This window comes from Vespa velutina, chromosome 3 (genome assembly GCF_912470025.1).
Source record: "Vespa velutina chromosome 3, iVesVel2.1, whole genome shotgun sequence".
Lineage (NCBI taxonomy): Eukaryota > Metazoa > Arthropoda > Insecta > Hymenoptera > Vespidae > Vespa > Vespa velutina.
The window spans coordinates 3473770-3493720 of NC_062190.1; the positions used below are offsets into that span (position 1 = coordinate 3473770).

General features: G+C 31.7%; 1 protein-coding gene across 6 annotated transcripts in view; it reads left to right on the forward strand.

Annotated features, from left to right (window-relative positions):
* LOC124947963 overlaps positions 1-19849 on the forward strand; it is a 23669-nt gene extending 3820 nt beyond the window's left edge. The window contains exons 1-4 of one of the 6 annotated variants that reach the window (XM_047490846.1): positions 7216-7314; positions 15831-18695; positions 18783-19068; positions 19425-19849. In XM_047490846.1, coding sequence (XP_047346802.1) covers positions 16332-18695; positions 18783-19068; positions 19425-19603 — 2829 coding nt within the window. In that variant the 5' untranslated portion in view covers positions 7216-7314; positions 15831-16331 and the 3' untranslated portion in view covers positions 19604-19849. The other 5 variants (XM_047490845.1, XM_047490842.1, XM_047490844.1 and 2 more) reach the window with 5 other exon arrangements.
* Positions 19850-19951: the final 102 nt, after the last annotated feature.

Here is a 19951-nt window from a genome sequence, read left to right on the forward strand (position 1 = left end):
TCTAAAAAAACCTTTCTGAACAACGAACAAAGATTATTTATTCTTAAGAATTATTTTTACTTTTTCTTCTTCTTTCTTATTTTTTATTTTTTTCTTTTTTCTTTTTTTCATCTTCAACTTGTTCAATCGTATCTCTTTGTTCAACCTTAATTTAAAAATTAGAGATTTAATTGAGTATATGCAAACGAGAGAAGCAGAAGAATATCGGTCGCTCATTGGCTTTTCTTATCACGAATCTGATTACGTCGTTAGGATACATATTAATCGTAAAAAACTATATATATATATATCATATGCATATATATATCTTGCGACAAGAATGGCCGATAAAGCATTATTTTCGCGTTCGAGGTTGAATATATTCCAATTTGATATTATTATTGTTATTAGATTTCTATAAAATGGAAAACCTAAACTGATTTCAAAGAATTGTCAGTAATAACGATCATAAACAATCCGGTGTCTTGTTTTTTTTCTCAGAAAAATTCAGATTATTTAATGACTTCGTATTAATAGTGATTGATTATGAATAGCGTGTACATAATCTCATAGAATGATTTTGCGTTGACATAAGAAAGAAAAAAAAAGAACAAATTAGAACAATTTAGAAATGTCTAGAAAAGTTATATAAGTACTTATTATCCAAACACACATATCTTATGTGTATATATGTATCAATATGTAATTATATATGTGCATATATATATATATATATATATATATATATATATATATAAAATAACGCTTATGTCAGAAAAGAAGTAACTAATACATATGATTTATGTTAATAACGAATAAGAACCGAATCTGATATTATTTATCGAATTGATAATTCCCAAATCAAGTGTCATATATTATCAGAGATCTTAATTGTAACAATTTTTCAAATACTTCCCCGTGATTCGATAAAAGGGATTGACTTATTTTCTTGAATGTAATCTTTAATTACGTGGTAATTAGGATCGTACAAAGAGATTAAGAAAGCGTATAAATATATATATATGTATTATCGTAACATTCACTATAGTTCGATAGAATTTGAGATCAAATTTTGATCGGTATAAATGGAGCTAAAATTATGGGCGGGAAAAAAATTGAATTTTTTGAGAATTGATATTTCTTGAAGAGATGACATAATGCAATCGGCGCAGTAGTCCGCAATGCAGTTTTCTCGAGGTAACTTCCAGTTTTTTTTTCAATTGTTGAAATATATATATATATATATATATATATATATATATATATATATATATAGAGAGAGAGAGAGAGAGAGAGAGAGACAGATTTCTTAAAGATCTCCAATGTATTGTAATATCAAATTCTTTTTCTTCCTCTTTTATGCTCTTTAACCTTGGATATCCTTATTCTCTTTTTTTACATGGGTATCTTATTGGCTAAAATTAATTTGAAACGATTGACGCATACCATACACGCGTAAAGTCAAAGATTATATACAGTGAAACCTATAATTTATTCTTACCATATTGGAACTATTATGAAATAGAATTGACGCAACTTTGACGCAATCTATCATTTATTTCTATTTTCCTCTTTTGCTTTTCCATTACATTGTTGAGTTTGTAAAATAAAAGATCACGTGTTTCGGGCATAACTTGACTCACGACCAGGTAAAAATGTTCATTCGTCTTATAATTGCAAAGAGTTAATTTTTATTCAATAACTTTCAACAAGTGTTGAAAAAGATTTCGAATTGTATAAATCGTTATAATTTTCGATTCTTTTAGCGATGTAGTTGTATTAAGAATTTATAAATGTTCCAAAGAAACTCTAATTATTATTAATATCAAAATTTAAATGGCAACGTAGAACGATTTGAATGTCAATGATCGTGTCAATAAATTTAGTTCGAGTCTATCAAAAATATACTCGAGGTATCGCCGTCACCACGACAAGAGCTAATGGTCACAATATTTGAACTTCGAATTTTATTGAAATTGATTAAGAAGTAGACGATACGTATGTATTTATCAAACATGTATCATTAATTATATTTTTTTATAGCTTTTTATGATCTTTTAATGATCAGAATGCGGTTTGACATATTTACACTATTGAATTATAGAAAACGATTAGCATCGATCTGTATTTCAAAGAATATCAGGAGAAAAAGGTCGAATGTTTTTTCTTCTCATTTTTTTTTTAATTTTTTTAATTTTAAAAAATTTAAAAAAATTTTTGTTTACTTCTATTTGTTTTTATCATATTATCGTCGTTATAATCAAGTTTACCTAATTCTCCATTTACATGGTAGATTAGTTTTAGAAAAAATCATGTAAAAAGAGAATTAGGTATATGCCCAAAAAGAAACGATGATGTTTTTAGCTAAATTCTTGAACGTTGATTAATCGACGGGTCGTCGAATGATTTATTTCGTGGAAAGACACAAAGAAAAAAATAAAAATTCTTTCCATCTATATTAACTCCCTTCCTCAACTATATTTTTATATTTCCTCAACTATTTCTTGGAACAACGACGATCTTTAAGAGAGATTTAACCACCTGTCGTATTTATATATGACTTTGTGAACAAATTATACCTAACTATGTGGATGCATACAATGAATTCGATAAGCGAGCAAAGCCAATCATATGAAATAATAGATTATCCATTCTAAGTTTATAAGAAAAATTAGGGAAAAATAATTAAAAAAAGAAAAAAGAACATTTTTTTATCTCCGATTTTTTTTATCATATTATTACATTTTTATCATTATTCATAAAACAACATTCTTTTCATATTAAATACATGTTGATATCATTTGTCTGCAACTAATAAAACATTATCTTAAAGATTAATCTTAGTGATAATTATGGTGATGATTAAAGAGTTATTAAAAGAGTTGTTATGACTGGGAAAATTAAGAAAATTGAGCATCATATAAAAATAGAAAAAAAGCAAAACAAAATAATAAAAAAATATCTTTTCTTACTATCGAGAATCAAAGTTATTGCGAATAAGCGAAGCGTTTACTTTCTACCAGTTTTCTCCTTTCTTCGCGGGAAGGAGCAACGGGACGTGAAATTTTCAACGTCGAGGTAAATTAAAACAAAAAGAAAAGGGAAAAAGAAAAAGAAAAAGTAAACAAAAAGGAATTAGCGCCTTTTCAATTCCTTTCACATCGCTGTTTATAAATAACCTTATTTTTGGAAAACGAAAAGTGCGGTAAATTCGAATTAAAGAACGAATACATTTTTGTTTTGGAGAAAATTGTTTATTTCGAATTTTATTGTCTTGTATTTATTTTATTTATATTAAATATTCCTTTTGATATTTTAATTATAATATAATTCGATCGAAAATGATTGAAGTCGATGTGCGAAATAGAAAGACGCCGAGAGTAAGTACATTAAACACAAATTAACTGACTCATTCGGACGACCGGTAGTACATGCCACTAAATAAGAGTTATCTTATTATCCTTTTAACCATTTATCAGACCAATTTCTGTTTCCCGTACCGCGGAACTATATTTTTATCCATCTTCGCGAGAAAGAACAAAGACCGGAAGAAGACCGAATATTTTTTTTTTATTTTTGCATTTTTTCTTCACGTTTTTCCCCTATTCGTTTATAATCGTTTCTTTTTAATTCGAAACACACACACATACATTCTTTCTTTGTCTGTCTCTCTCTCTCTCTCTCTTTCTCTCCCTCTCTTTTGTATCTCTCTTTTAACTGTTTCGAGCTCTTAGAATCTGTAGATTCTTTCTTCTTTGACGAATATCATCGTACGATCTTCATAAAATCTACGGGAAACGTTTTTTCATCGTCAAAGTAGAGAACTAGAGACGTTGAAAAGCGTGAAAAGCGAAGTCGATGACCCGACACTTTCATGAGAAGTTGCGAGAGTAAAAAGTGTTGCTACCTTAGGGGCCTTAAAAATCAAATTTTACCGAGCTCGTTTCACAGAGAATCGTGATAAAATTGTTATGTTTAATGTAGAATTATGGACCAGAAAGATTTTTTCGCCTTTATTTAAATATTTGAAAGATTATACTGAGATACATGTGTGTGTATGCATTAGCGTTGAAATATTGGTAAGATCATTTTAAATCTGAAATGGGTAAATTAATTATTTTTATCATGATAGAAGATGCCATCAACTCTCTTTATGTGAGTGTGTGTGCGTGTAAGTGAATGAGTGAGTGAGTGAATATGTTTGTATGTATGTATGTATGTATGTATGTATGTATGTATGTATATATATATCTCTCTCCTCTATCCCTCACCCTTTATATATTCTCTGACATATATATTTTTTAGTAACTACGTCATTCGCTACAAGAACTCTATACGTTTGCAAATCGATACGTGAAGATGTTTGCATGTATGCATACGTATAGATATGCGTGTGTTAGAACATGTAGTCTCTCTTCCGTGTCAACCGTGGGTAATACGTATGTAAAATCTTTATGGTGGGTTAGAAACATTCTGATGAAGAAATAAAAGAAAACATGTATATATACATATATATTATATTATATATATTACATACACACAAATACACAAAATCTATCTCTTTTGAAACTGTCAATTTTCTTGTCTTTTTGAATTGTTTTTTCTAAAATAATCACTAAGATAGACATCGGGAAATACGTGCTTGATGTAATCTACGAAATAGTGATATGTTGCGTAATATTAGAGAGATTGAGAGAGAGAGAGAGAGAGAGAGAGAGAGAGAGAGAGAGAACACGTAAACATATATATAGTAATTTCACGAATCGCGTAGGATATCGTTTCGAGAGATACGATAAATTCAATGAAGAAAAACGGCTTATTCTCAGTTTCGTTTAAAATTGTCGTTTCAATTATCATCATATTTGATTTATATATATGCATATGTCTTTGATTTTCACAAAAAAGAAATCTCATTCGTTACATCTTTATTGCGTTTATATATTCGATATCTTTTTGCGATAAGAGTACATCGGTGTCAGATAATATAATAATCATGGTTAATTATTCGACGACAGCTGATTAGTCTTTTTATTAAAATTGCTTTCAACAAGTTGATTAAATTGGAGTTGAATAAATGAAAAAAAAGAGAAAGGGAAGAGAAAAAGAAAGAGAGAGGGAGAGAGAAAGAGAGAAATAATGCCTTTATGATAGAAGTTATTACGCAGCGTGACTTACAATCGGGCAATGATCGAAAGACGTAAACAATTTCTCTCTCTTTCTCTCTCTCTCTCTCTCTCTCTCTCTCTATATATATATATATATATATCTTACTTATAAGCGAATTTCTCAGAAGATTTCTCATTTTTAATCGATCAAACGTCACGTCGACGCGATATCATATTTTTTCGCAATATACTTGCGTCTTTCAATTCTTCGAATTAATTAGAGAAATAGATTTTCATTTGTATTTAGTTTGTAATTGTAGTTTGAGAAAGAAAATAAAACATGACGATCGAAAATATAAAAAACCGATTTTCATCGATAAATTTTATGAATATTTTGTTTTTCATTGAATTTTATGGAAAATTCTTTTTTTTTTTCTCTTCATTTTTTTTACAAGTCTCTATATAGTTTATAACTTTGCTATGTTGCAAATGATAGTGTACATTAAAAAAATGGTTATGCAAAGGACGGTAGAGTCTGACGGTTTGGTTAGTTCAAGATGATGTTTGGAGTAACGAGTGAAACAAGTCACGGGGAGATAAATTCTACCGTGTTAAGAGTCATTCTCCTGTTTATCTTATGCGATAACCATATTAGCTAGTCACAAGAATATTTAATTTAATGAGCTCACGAAGACTATCCCACAGAGAGTCTGCTCCTTATTATAAAAAATATATATAATTACAAATCATTTTCTCGATGATATTTAAACTCGTTGCCGTTCAGTAAAATAATATCCTTCATGGAATTAGTTTCAAAATAGAAATTAGAGCAAGATTATGATAATAGCTAGCAATGTGTGGCATTTATATAAGTAAATTTGTATGTACAATGTTGCAGATGTTTAGTTCTTTATAATTCAATTTTTTGTGTTGAAAAAAAAAACAAGTTATATAATGTGAAACCTACAGTATACTATGGATACTATGTAATTGTACTAAGTATACTGTGTAATTGTAAGTATAACTTATATTCAATATGATCTAAGAATTAATTTAGTGACGAACAAAGTAGTTTATCGAAGTTTGTATTATCACAAGAAATATCTATTTTTGTTAAGAGAAATCATTCTCATTTTAATCATAATTCTACTGGATCAAAAATATTTTTTGTTGTTTTTGAAGATACTTAAGAATATGAAAGAAAAAAATTTATTTTATTAATAAGAAATCATATTTCGTTTAACACAAATTCTTTTATTTCAAGAATATGAATATTTTTTCAAATAGATCGACATATTTTTATTACTACAATATGCTTTTTTTCTCTATTTTTTTTTTTTTTCATTTATTATCGCGCCAACTGCTTGTATGGGTTATTAGCGTCATTAAGAGGCAAAGTTCACAGTTTTTTTTATACAATTTGGTGTGCTGACACAATTTCGCAACTTATAAAAAGACGAATTTCGAACGATCATATTCACCTTCAAATGACTGTGCAAAAGAGATGAAAAAAAGAATAAGTAAGTTTGAAATTTATCTGTTTCATTGCAAAATATATATTTTAGTTATTCGAAAAGTCTTATTTAGTGATTCATCATATATACATATGTAGGTGCAGATATTTATCTTCAGATATCGAATGTTAATTTAATTTTGATTTATTCACAAAAAATGTTTTTTAATCCAAAAATCTTTTTTAATTAAGTTTAAAAAATATATATAAGAAAAAATAAAAAATATAGTTGATTATACGATTCAAGTGTCCACTAGAACAATACCTTTTTATTTTTCTAAGAAAATTAATCACGACAATTAGGTGATGATAGGATGATATGATATATATAATATATAATGATTAGTACGATGTATGTAATATCATACAGTCGCAATTAGGGTCTTATCTAGATTATTCGAATCGTAAGGAAAAGCGCGCGCTTTTATTTTAAATATGAGTTAGCTTGCAAGAGAAACGAAAGAGGGAAGAAGTAGAAGAAGGGAGAAAGAAGGAGGAGGGGAGATGAAGAAGGAGGAGGAGGAGGAGGAGGATGAGAAGGAGGAGGAGGAGGAGGAAGATGAGAAGGAGGAGAAGGAGAAGGAGGAGGAGAAAAAGAAGAAGAAACATATATATATACAAGAGACCCGAGAAGAGTGTGCGCTTAGATGGCAGCTATCAGTATTAACCCGGCCATCTCGGCGCTCGCGTACGAGGGAGCATTTATTTGCATTTGAAGTAATTTCGATAAAAAAAAAAAAAAAAAAAAAATAGAAAGAAAAAACCATATATAATATTTAGAAATTCGAGACACGAGATTTGATCTTCTTAGGAGGTGGGAGTGGGGAAGGGGGGAAAAAAAAAAAATAAAATAGATTGTGTGTTTAGCAAGTTCCCGCGTAAATTCAACATTGGTCATGTGATATCGCGAGAGACACGTCGTACTTGTGTTTTGTTTTTTCGAGACTTTATGAAAGAGAGAGTAGGTGAGAGGGAGGGAGAGAGAGAGAGAGAGAGAGAGAGAGAGAGAGAGAGAGAGAAAGATGTAGAGAGACGTAGAGGGACGTAAAGATAGAAAAATCGGAGATTAGACCATGGAACGTGAAACTCACGTGGTTGTTACAAGATATAAATAAAAATAAATTAGAAAGAAATAAGGAAAAAAAGAGTTCGAAATATTTTACAGAGAGGGACAAAAGAAAGGGAGGAAGAAAGAGAGAGAGAGAGAGGGGATAGAGAGGGGGAGAGAGAGAGATTTGTGGAAGTTTAATCTTTTTACGAGTTGAGTGATAAGAAGAACCACGCGTGATGCTGCTGTTGATATGAAAAGTTCGAAGATCCATTTGAGATTCGACCGATTGATAGAACGTAAATAGAAACGAGATATTGCGATAGTTTTAATATAAAGGACGTGTTGTCCTTTGATTGTGTTAATCTCAAGAATTTCAAGAGCGACAAGAAATACACATATATACACGTACATGTATATATATATATATATATATATATATATATATATATATATATAACATATACACACATATGGATATCGTGTAAACGAACTTTTATTTAACGATAACGTTACAGAACGGATTGTACGTTGTATTCATGTTTTCTACACGAGTGTAACATTGCTTATGAAACTTTTGATTCGGTAGATCGATCGTATTCGAATTAATTCGAAGTTTCAATTCAAAGGGAAGAGGACGTTGGGAAGAAAAAAATTGTTGAGAGATCACTTCCACTTTCCTCTACCGATCTTTGGAATCAACTTTAATGACGTGTTTTCTCGTTATGGTATGTCCTTTTTATTTTATTTTCTTTCCGATTTTTTTTTTGATATTCCTATTGAGTTTTCGTATAAAAATCGTTCGATAGATCATTGCTCCGGAACAATGATGAAAACACGAAAATAAATGCTCGTAAGTGATGACGAATTGAAACAGCTGTCGATTCGTTATCTCACTTATCAATAGTAATTAAACGATTTATTTCTAAACGATTAAGAGATTTCGTTTTCTTTTTTGTTATTTGATAATAATCAAATATAAGGTTTATATATATATATTTGATATTATTAATATTATTCATTAATACCTACTATTTTGTACTTATTATTATTTATATATGTGTTTATATATATATGCATGTATATATGTATATATATATATGAATGTGTGTATATTTTGTGAAAAATCTAAATTTTCAAAGAAAATAAAATGAAAAGAAAAGCGTCATAATCTGAAATAACACTTCGTTTAGTATGGTTTCACATTGTCATTTTACCTGAAGAAATCCAATTGTAAGGGATTTACTTTCTTGACCCTTAAACTCTTTACTTCGTTAGAAAGATATAACAAAGACATATTTAAATACATATACATATATACATACTATAAAGAATTTCGTTTTACATAGATACGATAATGTGAATTTTTAGTTACTGAAACTAATTAAGGCATTAATAAAACATCATGGCTAAGAAATGTGATGGAAATATGATAAAAGGAATTATTGATTTTTTTTTTTCCGTATGAGGAAGTTACAAAAATTTGCATGATTAATTCTGTTAACAATAAAACAAGAATAGTCACGTTCTGTTAATAATACAATGAGATCGATCACGTTCAAAAAATAAACAAAAAGAAAAAGAGAAAGAGAGAGAGAGAGAGAGAGAGAGAGAGAGAGAGAGAGAGAGAGAGAGAGAGAGAGAGAGAGAGCAAATGTTGTTTTAATTTTGTTGTTGGAACTAATAAAAAATAAGCACGTACAGAATTTTGAATTTGGTAAATAAAGCATGACAATGGTTGACGAAGCAAATGATAAAAATGATATCATTAAAGTGTCAAGAATATGTTTCGTTATGGATGGATAAACGAATAATTATCATTGGTGTGTCGAAACACGTAGTAAACCGTGGATCATTCGTTTTTTTCGAGATAACTAAGGTCCATAGTTTCCCGGTCAAACGTTATCCGACTTTCCGATAATAACCGAGCTGTCAGTTCTAAGGAGCCACGTGCTTTCTTTCTTCAAACATTACGCGCCAAACTTTAATTCGAATTTACTGTTTTATTCTTCACGAAGTATTTTCATCTATTTTCTTTATCTTTTTAATTTCTTATTCTTTTTTGTTGCTAGTTTTATTATAGGCAAAGTGATTCATTTTCGTATTTGCACATGCATATGCAAATTTATTCTGCATTATATACAAAAATTATTCAAAGTGTAAAATTATGTTAATCGTAATTATATGTAGTATTGTTTATTGCGTTGGTTATTGTTTTTTTAATTTCTATATTAAACACTTTTCTAAATGATCAATATTTGAATAAGAATTTTAATTCAATTATGAATATAACCAGTGTAGAAAGCATTAATTTTTGCATATAATAGATGGTGAACAATGAGTATAAAATTAGAATTATTTCCTAACAATATTCGTTCCTATTCAATTTATGCACATAGATATTATGTAATATGTATTAATTATATATATATGTATTCTTTTTTTGAAAATCATACTCGGAAAATAATAACAAATTAGTAAAAGTAATTTTATTATTAATTCGTATTATACATAACGAACGATTTGTTCCCATTGATGCACACGAATAGAAATGTTTTTGATTGGAACTTTAGAATGGCCAAAGTTTCTAGTATTCGCCATCGTGATTCGTAGTAGTAACAAATCATAGATTTCCGATATGTTTAACGAAGAGAGTATGGTCTTAAGACGCGAAGTTCGACGAATTTACAGATTCTCCCTTTCACGCGAGAGAGGGAGAGTGGGAGGTGGGCCGAAGGCAGTGGAGAAGGAGGGATGAGAGGAAAGATGCGTGGTAGAAAGAGAACCGAAGAGATAAGTGAAACTCGAGAAAATTCAAATTGCAATGAGCGTTCGACGGAGCACGTAACTTTTAATGTTTGTAAGTTTGAGCTTGTCAAGGATTCATCTGAGGTAATCTTATCGTCTTTTCGCGATTCAAGGACGAAATTTCATTTAACAATAATTTCATTGTCTATCTTATCAAAACCTCGTTTTGTGGATTATTCTTGATGGCACTTTAAGTGAGCACATATTACTTAGGTATTTCGATTAGAGTCTTTCGATATCTTTCTTTCCATATATTTATATAATGTTCTTTACGACGTATAATACATTTTTTTTTGTGTTATATATAAAAATAAGAAGAAAAAAAAAATGATTGTTAGCTTGAGGATAAGCTCTTTGGTTTATACCAGGGATCACAGTTTTAACTACAAATGAACATACTGTTATGTGTCTCGTTATTCGATCGTTCTCAAAATAATGATCAAAAATTTAATCACGTATATTGGGAATTATTGCGTCGTTATAAATTTTTGTAAAATGTAATTTTTTTCTTTTTTATGGTAAAAATATTGTCGCTAGAATAATGGATATATATATTGTATATATCCATGTATTAATATCTATATATATATAAATATTAATATATGATATACTGAATAGAAAAAAAAGAAAATACAATAATTTTGTAGTTAGGAATGAAAAGATTGATTTGTCATTCTTGTCTTTTATCGCTAATTTTAACCGACAGATCGAACGTCGACAATATTGAGAATCTGTTTCCTTTAACTTTTTCGATTTTACTCGTAGGAGGGACAACATCGTTGTGTTATCTTTAGAAGTTCTCTCGATAAGCGTTTGTACACCACAGCCCCTTTCAAAGGCGTCGATACTGTGAAAGTGATCACAATAGTGTTTATGATCTACCGATTGCATCGACTCCCTACAGTCGAAGGTCTTTTGTGTGTCTACTCTTGTTTCATTGCTTTCTTCGTCTATGTTCTCTTCTTTATTTTCATTTTATCGTACGTTGTTGAGACGTCGACACGTTGTCTGCTCAAACAATCAAATGTTCAATTATTGTACGATTGTTTCTACCCTTCAATGACGATATCTTTGCGTAAGTTAATTAAAAATAAGGGGATAATAGTGCTGCGTTAGAAGAAGATAAAAATAGAATTGTAAATGATACAAAAACAAAAGATAAAGAAAAAAGAATTTAATCTTATATATACAATGACTGAATTTATTTATTTATGTAGATTTTGTCTTTAATATCTAATATTTTACAATAATTTGATATTTATTTATTTATTTATTCAAGTTTTATAATTATTTTCTTTATTTAATCATTTTTCTTTCTTTCTTTTTTTGTTTTTTGTTTTTTCTTTTTATTTTGTATATCTTATAGTATATATATATAATATTTCAACATTCCTGCAGAGAATCCACTTAATTTATCTGCCTTTTCTACGTTAGACACGATAACAAAGGTACACATCCTCGAACATTGTTTTATATTAGCCGAAAGAAAGTAGGCCACCGGTTGTCTGTTTTAATGAAGCGGTCCACCCTTTTTCGTGAATTAAGCGCCGTAATTATTAATAAGGATTACGACACCTGGGCATGTTTTAGACGACGTCATTCAACAAAACTGAAGGATTTTGTATTCTATTATATTTAACCTTTTATAATGGCATGTAACTTTGAAGTCGCATAATTAAGTGTGATATATTAGATTGACAACTAAGTGATTGCGGATTTTAAATAAGAAGGAAAATTCAAAATTTTTTCTTAGAATATAACTTTATTCAATTAGGTATTGTTCGTTTTTGTCGATGACCTTTTGCCATCTTTCAGATAGTGTCATGATTACATGTTAACTGAAACTTCTGATTTTTACCAGCAAAAAACTGAATTAAATGTGATTTTATATCACCAATGTCATAAAAATTTTACCATTCAAGGGATTTTGCATGGAATGAAATAAACGGTAATCTGAAGGCGCAAGGTCAAGGCTATATGATGGGTGTGACAACACATCCGAATTTAGTTCCAATAATTTTTGGCGAGTAACCAAAGATGTGTGGGGCTTTGCATTATCATGCTGGAAAACAACACCCTTACGATTTGCCAATTCTGGCCGCTTTTCTTGAACTGCATCGCTCAGTTTGGCGAGTTGTACACGTTTGAATTAATCGTTTAGTTCTTTGGTAAAAGTTCAAAGTGTAGAATTCCTTTATAATCCTACTGACAGCATAATATTTTTTTGGTGAATCTTAGTTTTTGATGTCGTCTGGGCTGGTTCATCTTGCATCAGCCACGATCTTTTCCGATTAGTGCTATTATAAACTATTCACTTTTCGTCGCCAGTTATCAGTCGTTTCAAAAATGGATCAATTTCGTTGAGTTTTAGAAACGAATCCCAGATACTAATGCGTTGCGTCAAATGAATTTCCTTAAGTTGATGAGGGATTCATGAATTGAGATTCCTGATATAGCCAAGCTGTTTTAATTTTTTTTTTGAATGCATATATGTGATATACATTGAGCTTCTCTGCAATCTCATGTGTTGTGCTATGACGATTTGAAACGATAATGGCCTTGGATAATAGTCTCATCAACTTCAACTGGACAGCCAGATCGTTGCGTATTTTTCAGTGAAAAATCACTAGAACGAAATTTGGCAAACTAATTTTGACGCTGCCTTTCTTTCAAGGCTTCATTCCTATATACGGCACTTAACTTCTTGTGTGCTTACGATGCGTTCCTGCCTTTTCAGAAATAATACAATAAAATATGTCTGAAATGCACGTCTTGTTCTTCCATTTTTAAATTGGGATAAAAACGAAACTAAATAACTAATCGATACATTTTTTTGCTAAATTAAAGACGGAAGTCCAAACAACAAGAAAATAATATAGTTTAGGTTCTTTAAACACGTTGACAAAACAAAAGAATATACTAAGAATATCTATTGGCAAAATCCGCAATCACTTAGTTATCAACTCAATATATAGGTTCATATGTATGTGTTTTTTTTTTCAATCTTATTTCATTTTATCACAATGAAATTATTTATTAATTCATATACGAGGTTTTTAGTGTTCTTTTTTAAGTCTAAGTTATAATCAATATAATATAATAATAATATATACTGGGTGTTTAAAACATAGCGTTACAAATGTTTATCTCGAAAATAAGATATTTTGGGAGAAAAATTGTTTAGATGAAAGTTATTTGATATCAAGAAATATTATTGTTTTTATTTGAGTGAAAGATTTCAAAATCATTATTTCAAAGTTAATTTCGGTTTTTTTTCTTTTTAATGGAAATACACATTTTTTATAACGGCAACATATTCTACGTGAAAAAACAAGTAACTTTTGTCTGAACTATTTTTTCATTTGGAAATGGAAAAAAAATTAGGTTGTACAGGATTAATAACTCTATTGAAAGTAAGGGATAGATGTCATTAAAAATGACAAGATATCAATTAAAATTCAACGAGTGGCTAGAAGAGAGATAGAGCGTGTTTGTACTGAGAAACAAGAAGTTGACGTGAAATGAATAGTGGTGTAACAAAATTTTTCAAAATTCAAATTTATTTAAAAAATAATTGAATCCTTTTTTTAAATAAATATTTTCTTTGACAGATTTAATTTGTCTGATCTTTAAACCTTTAATATATGTGGTTGCAAAATTAATATGTGCATTAATACATAGTTTTTTGTTAAATTTTGTAGAAAAACATTTGTAATAACGCAATTTTTTAGTTTTTTCGATATTGGACAATATTTAATATTTTTTCTCTAAAATATTAGAATTTCTGTTTTTCTAGAATGACAATGATTCTACTTCTTTTCTTTCTTTCTTTTTATTTTTTTATTTTTTTATTTTTTTATTATTTTTTTTTTCATACGATCTTTGACATTTTAGCTCGGCTAAAAACATTCTCGGATAATATTCAGGGGTATTATGATAGATTTTAAATACACGAATACTAGGAAGAGCACGTAAATAAACTCGGAAGATTGGCGCAGGTGGGCAAAGACAACTATTATATCTTCGATATAAATGTATGTTGATTCTCGTTAAATATTGGCTCGACTTTGCTTGGTAACCTTAAAATATAACATTGCATCGCTTTTCTTCTTATATATGTATGTGTGTGTATTTGTGTTTACATTCGCACGTACAATTAATTGTTACCAAAAGCTACATTCAAGGAAAGATACGAAAGCTTTAGCGGAGATCAGATTTAGACCGTAAGCGTATCTAAGTTTCATCTTCTAATACGTTTTCTTGGCTAACTTTCAAAATCGCAGAAGATATCGTGTCATTAAAGTTTGTGAATATTTAACGTTTTGATTTGTTTTTCGTTGGGATCTTTGAAATTTATTGAATTTTTCATTATTTAATTATTACGGAGAATGTATTTAGAAAATATTAAGAAACTAAAATAATATTAAGAAACAAATAAAAGTAATTAATTTTGTTATGCGAATTATATTAAGTAAAAAAATATATAAATACCTTTTTATTTTTATTTTTTTTTAATTTAAATTTATTTCCAAAAAAAAGAAAATAGAAAGACGATTTCGTAAGAGATAACGATCTCGATGAATACGGAAGGAAGAAGGAACAAGATGATGGTAGAAGAAGAAGAAGAAGAAGACGAAACGCAGTGGGGGAGGAAGATATGGTCGTAGTGTATCTCAAGAGAGAACCACGTGACCACCGTGGCCAACGTTAAATCCTTAAATTGATAGCAACTCATACACAATGAACTTCATTTATAATCGCCGACTCTAACTCGAGCCAGCTACATCGACCGGTTACGAAATGTCAGAAGCGGATCTCGTCTCTGTTAGGCGTATCTCGCCGAGTTAAATCTCGGGAACACGAGTGATATTAGAAGGATTCTTAATCAAATATAGCAATATCGTTTATTTGTCATATTCGATATCAATTGAGAGTGAAATATTCAGTTTCACATGAAATCTTTCGAATAGAGCTTATGTTATAATTCACTTGATAGTTTGTTAAGAATTTAGATCAGACTAGTCGAATGTATTGAACGTTCGATATTCAATTTATGAATAATAATTATTTTAGAAATCACTTCTATCACTGTAGCAATAGAACATTTCAAAAATCTTTATTTTACATTTAAACTTATGTATATAATGTAATAGTTTGATCCTCTCTCTCTCTCTCTCTCTCTCTCTCTCTCTCTCTCTCTCTCTCTCTCTTTCTCTTTCTCTCTTTCTAACAAAAATTGCAAAATATCAAATACTAGAGTTTACTTTAATTCCTAGTGTTGAAATCGACTTACTAGGTCACACGACCAGCATATTTTTCTAATGAAGTAGATAGAAACATCCTGACCAGAAGATAATCGAAAGTTTTTTTTTTCTAGAATACACCGTTAGAGCCGAATCAGTATCGTTCGCCGTATGGGTGCCTGGGTTGACGATTGTTTAGTGGAGGAGGAGGAGGTGGTCCTGATCAAGCAGCAGAAGCAAAAGCATCAGCATAAACGGGGCCCATCAAGAAGGACTTGCCGAATTTTTGATCGAGTTTGCGATGGTGGCGGTGTGGTTACGGGCCAATTGCGTCCAGACATCATATTCTCATATTACGCTGCGTTCGCGTCCGCGTTGCTGTTGCCGTTACGTCGTCAGTTTACTAGGCAGTTATACGAGTGGCCGTGTTTACCATTATTTAAATCAAGGACGAAACTAAATCGGTTTTGAATTGAAAGTTCCGTGAAGTTTTCTACGAAATTTAAAACAATTAAACCTCAGTGAGGAAAAGAAATCATATTCTCTTCTTCTTTTCTCTTTTCATTTTCTTTAGATTCTCATTGTGAGATTATAAGAAGGGAAATCACAAGAAGAAACATCGAAGGTGGGCTTTGATGTCATTCGACACAAAGTCAGATAAATTGCGTTTGAACGAAGAACGCTTCCTTCGTCGAACGGTGTTCGCCAATATGGCTGACTGGACCAAGTTCAAGGGCAAGAGAAATAGTCGAAAGAATGAACGAAATGGATCGATAGGTGAGAGAAACGATGGTTTTCCGAAGGAATCTGGGTCATTGGAGGGAAATGGAGTATTGGATTCGAATGATCGAAAGATTGTTATTGAGGTTACCAATAGGACACCTTTCGAAATGGGTCTGGAAGAGACAGAAGAAAATACTGGAAGACAGAAAATGATGGAGGTTCTCTTAGAGGACACTTCCAAAGCTTTAAATAGGTATAAGGATAACAGCGAAGAGAAAAGACTCGTAGAGAATTATAGCGATCAGTGGTTAGAGCCTGGATCGAGAATACGACAAGAAGCGAAACAAGAGTTGACAGAAAGTATGAATAATTCACCAAAGAGACCAGGAAGTCTTTATAAAGATGACTCGTTTAGTCCGCAAAAGTTGAAGAATGTTTTTAACGAGAGAAATTCGCTTTTTGGATCACCAACGAGGATCCCTCTCTCGTCGAAGAGTCACTCACTTACAGAGAAAAGTACGGAAAGACTCGTTAACGGTAAATCACCGAGAGAAGAAAAGCAACAACATCATGTTCAATTTAACAAGGATTCGAAAAAGCAATCACAACAACAAGAACAACAGCAACAGAATTTATCGAACGAGAGGCCACATCCGAGTCCTTCAATCTCTACTTCGACTACCAGTAGCTCTGAGGACAATTCGACTCTCGATCAATTTTGTGAAGCCAGACCACCAGACGGTGGTTGGGGTTGGGTCGTGGTTGCTGCTTCCTTTATGGTTAATCTCATAGCGGATGGCATCACTTTTTCATTCGGTGTCATTTACGTCGAGTTTCTTAATTATTTTGGAGAAGGCAAATCAAAGACTGCATGGATAGGTAGTCTTTTTATGGCAATGCCCTTGCTGTCTGGACCAGTAGCGAGTTTTCTAACGGACAGGTACGGTTGTCGGAGAGTCTCGATAGCTGGTAGTATATTAGCAACCGTAGGATTTATCGTGAGTTCATACGCAAATTCAATGGGGGTTCTAATTTTCACATTCGGAGTCGTTTCCGGTTTCGGATTATCTTTATGTTTCGTTGCGGCAGTCGTCATCGTCGCTTACTACTTCGACAAGAAGAGATCTTTCGCCACAGGATTGTCTGTCTGCGGCAGCGGCATTGGTACTTTTATTTTTGCACCTGTAACTCAGTATCTTCTTGCGGAATATGGTTGGAGAGGAACGATGTTGATACTAGCAGGTTTGTTTCTGAATTTGGCGGTATGTGGTTGTTTGATGAGAGATCTCGAGTGGACGACCACCATAACAAAGGCAAAAACTGAAGAGAGGAGAAAAAATCGTGAGAAAAAGAGATCGAGAATGCAAAGCTCCAGTGCTGATTCGTTTTCCGCAAGTAGTTCGGCAAATACAACAACTCAAACGCCTCACGGTGATACAAAAAGAAGTTTTGCTTCGGCGAATGCGATGATTATCGAGAATCTTCGCTTGCAAGAGGAAGGAGACGACGATAAGCTCTTCTCCAGTCTCGTCAGTTTGCCTACTTTCGTTAAAAACGGAGAGAAGGTGCCACTTGAGGTACTAGAGTTATTAAGTACTCGAAAAAATGTCTATAACGTCTTGTTACAAAATTATCCGAATCTTTTGATATCCTCCAAGAGCTTCAGCGATTCCGGTGCTCTTCACGATCAAATAAGTATACCTTCGGCTAGATTCGTACCAACGCCCAGCCCATTAGCTGATCTTAAAGGCGAGGATCGAAAAGACAAAAGCTCGAGAAATGATGAGCAAGAACATGGAAGACAGACTGATGCCGCGTATCTTTGGTGGTTAAAAAAGATCAATTCCGATAGTCCTTTGCGCCGTTCAAGTACCATGGAACATCCACGAAGACTGCCCACAGCCTATCTCAAGGACATCAGGATGCACAGGCACAGTCTCACTTATAGAGGAGCCATGCTCAATATCAACAGGTATCGGTTGAGAGCCTCAAGCTGTCCAGATATTTACAGGAATTCGATGACCACGATAGCCAAAACGAAATTGGTCTGGTACGCCGGCCTTTGGGAGTTCTGGGATCTTATCGTTGATATGCTGGACTTTTCCCATTTTGCCGACTCACGATTCTTACTCTTTGCCATCAGTAACTTCCTCTTACACACTTGGTACGACGTACCTTATGTCTATCTCACAGATAATGCCATTGAGATGGGCTTCAGCGAAACCGACGCTTCCATTTTGATTTCGGTAATTGGTATCACCAATATGGGTGGCGAGGTAATCACAATAATTTGTTGTTCTTTTTATTTAAACTGAACAACTACGACAGTCATTTAACCGTTATTTCTTTTTCATTATTTTCAGATTATTCTAGGTTGGGCTGGTGATAGAGATTGGGCGAATGCTTCCATCGTCTATGCCGTGTGTATGTCACTTTGTGGTGCAGTCACGGCTATGATACCTATGGTGGTCAGCAATTATTATATGCTCTGCGCAATATCTGGTGCCTTTGGTCTCTTTATCTCGGCGAATTATAGTCTTACCAGCATCATTCTCGTCGAGCTAATCACAATCGAGAGATTTACCAATGCCTATGGACTTTTACTTCTTGTTCAGGGTGTCGCAAATCTCATGGGTCCACCGTTAGCTGGTAAAATATCCATTATTGATAACATGCCCGTGTCAAATTCCTTCACTTGTTCCATTTGCTTGTTCCAAGTGAGTTCATGTACAGATTTAGGTATTAGATTATCAAAGTGGGTTGGTCAAAAAGGTTAGATACCATCGATTATTGGATCGTAATATACTTTGAAATTTGTTTACATAGATAGGAAACATTTTCAACAAAACACATCCACCTTTTCTCGTTAGACTCTTTTCAATCTTCTACTTATTTACCCTTATTAAAAGACGACTAGGGTTAGATTATTTTTAACAACCCAGTCTGTGATTGAAATTTCGCGACTAGGGTCTTCGACCTTATCGATCCGTTCTTTATTCTTTCAGGGTGGTTATATGACATCACCGGATCGTATGATCTCTCCTTCTACTTGGCCGGCTTCTTCATTGCCATAAGCGGGGCGTTGCTTTTGGTAACGCCGCTCATCGGCCTCTATCGAAAATTTAGGCCAGGCTTGAAGGAAGAGGTAGCTAACAAGGATTTCGCTGAAACGAATAATGTTTAAATTGTGACGTGATTCATAACATTACAATACGAAAGATATTAAAAACAAAATGAACACAAAAAAAAAATAACGGAGGAGGATGAGGTTAATGGAATTTATGGAAAAATTATCTTTCCAATTCAGGAATTGTAAATTTACGCGTAAAAAAAAGAGACATAAAAAAGAAAATACACATACTTTCTATGTATTTTGAATATTTTTCTGACGGAGACGCGTACCGTCTATATACATATTATATAATATTAACTTTCGCGTTGCACGTTGATTATTATTATTATTATTATTATTATTATTATTATTATTATTATTATTATTATTATTATTATTATTATTATTATTATTATTATT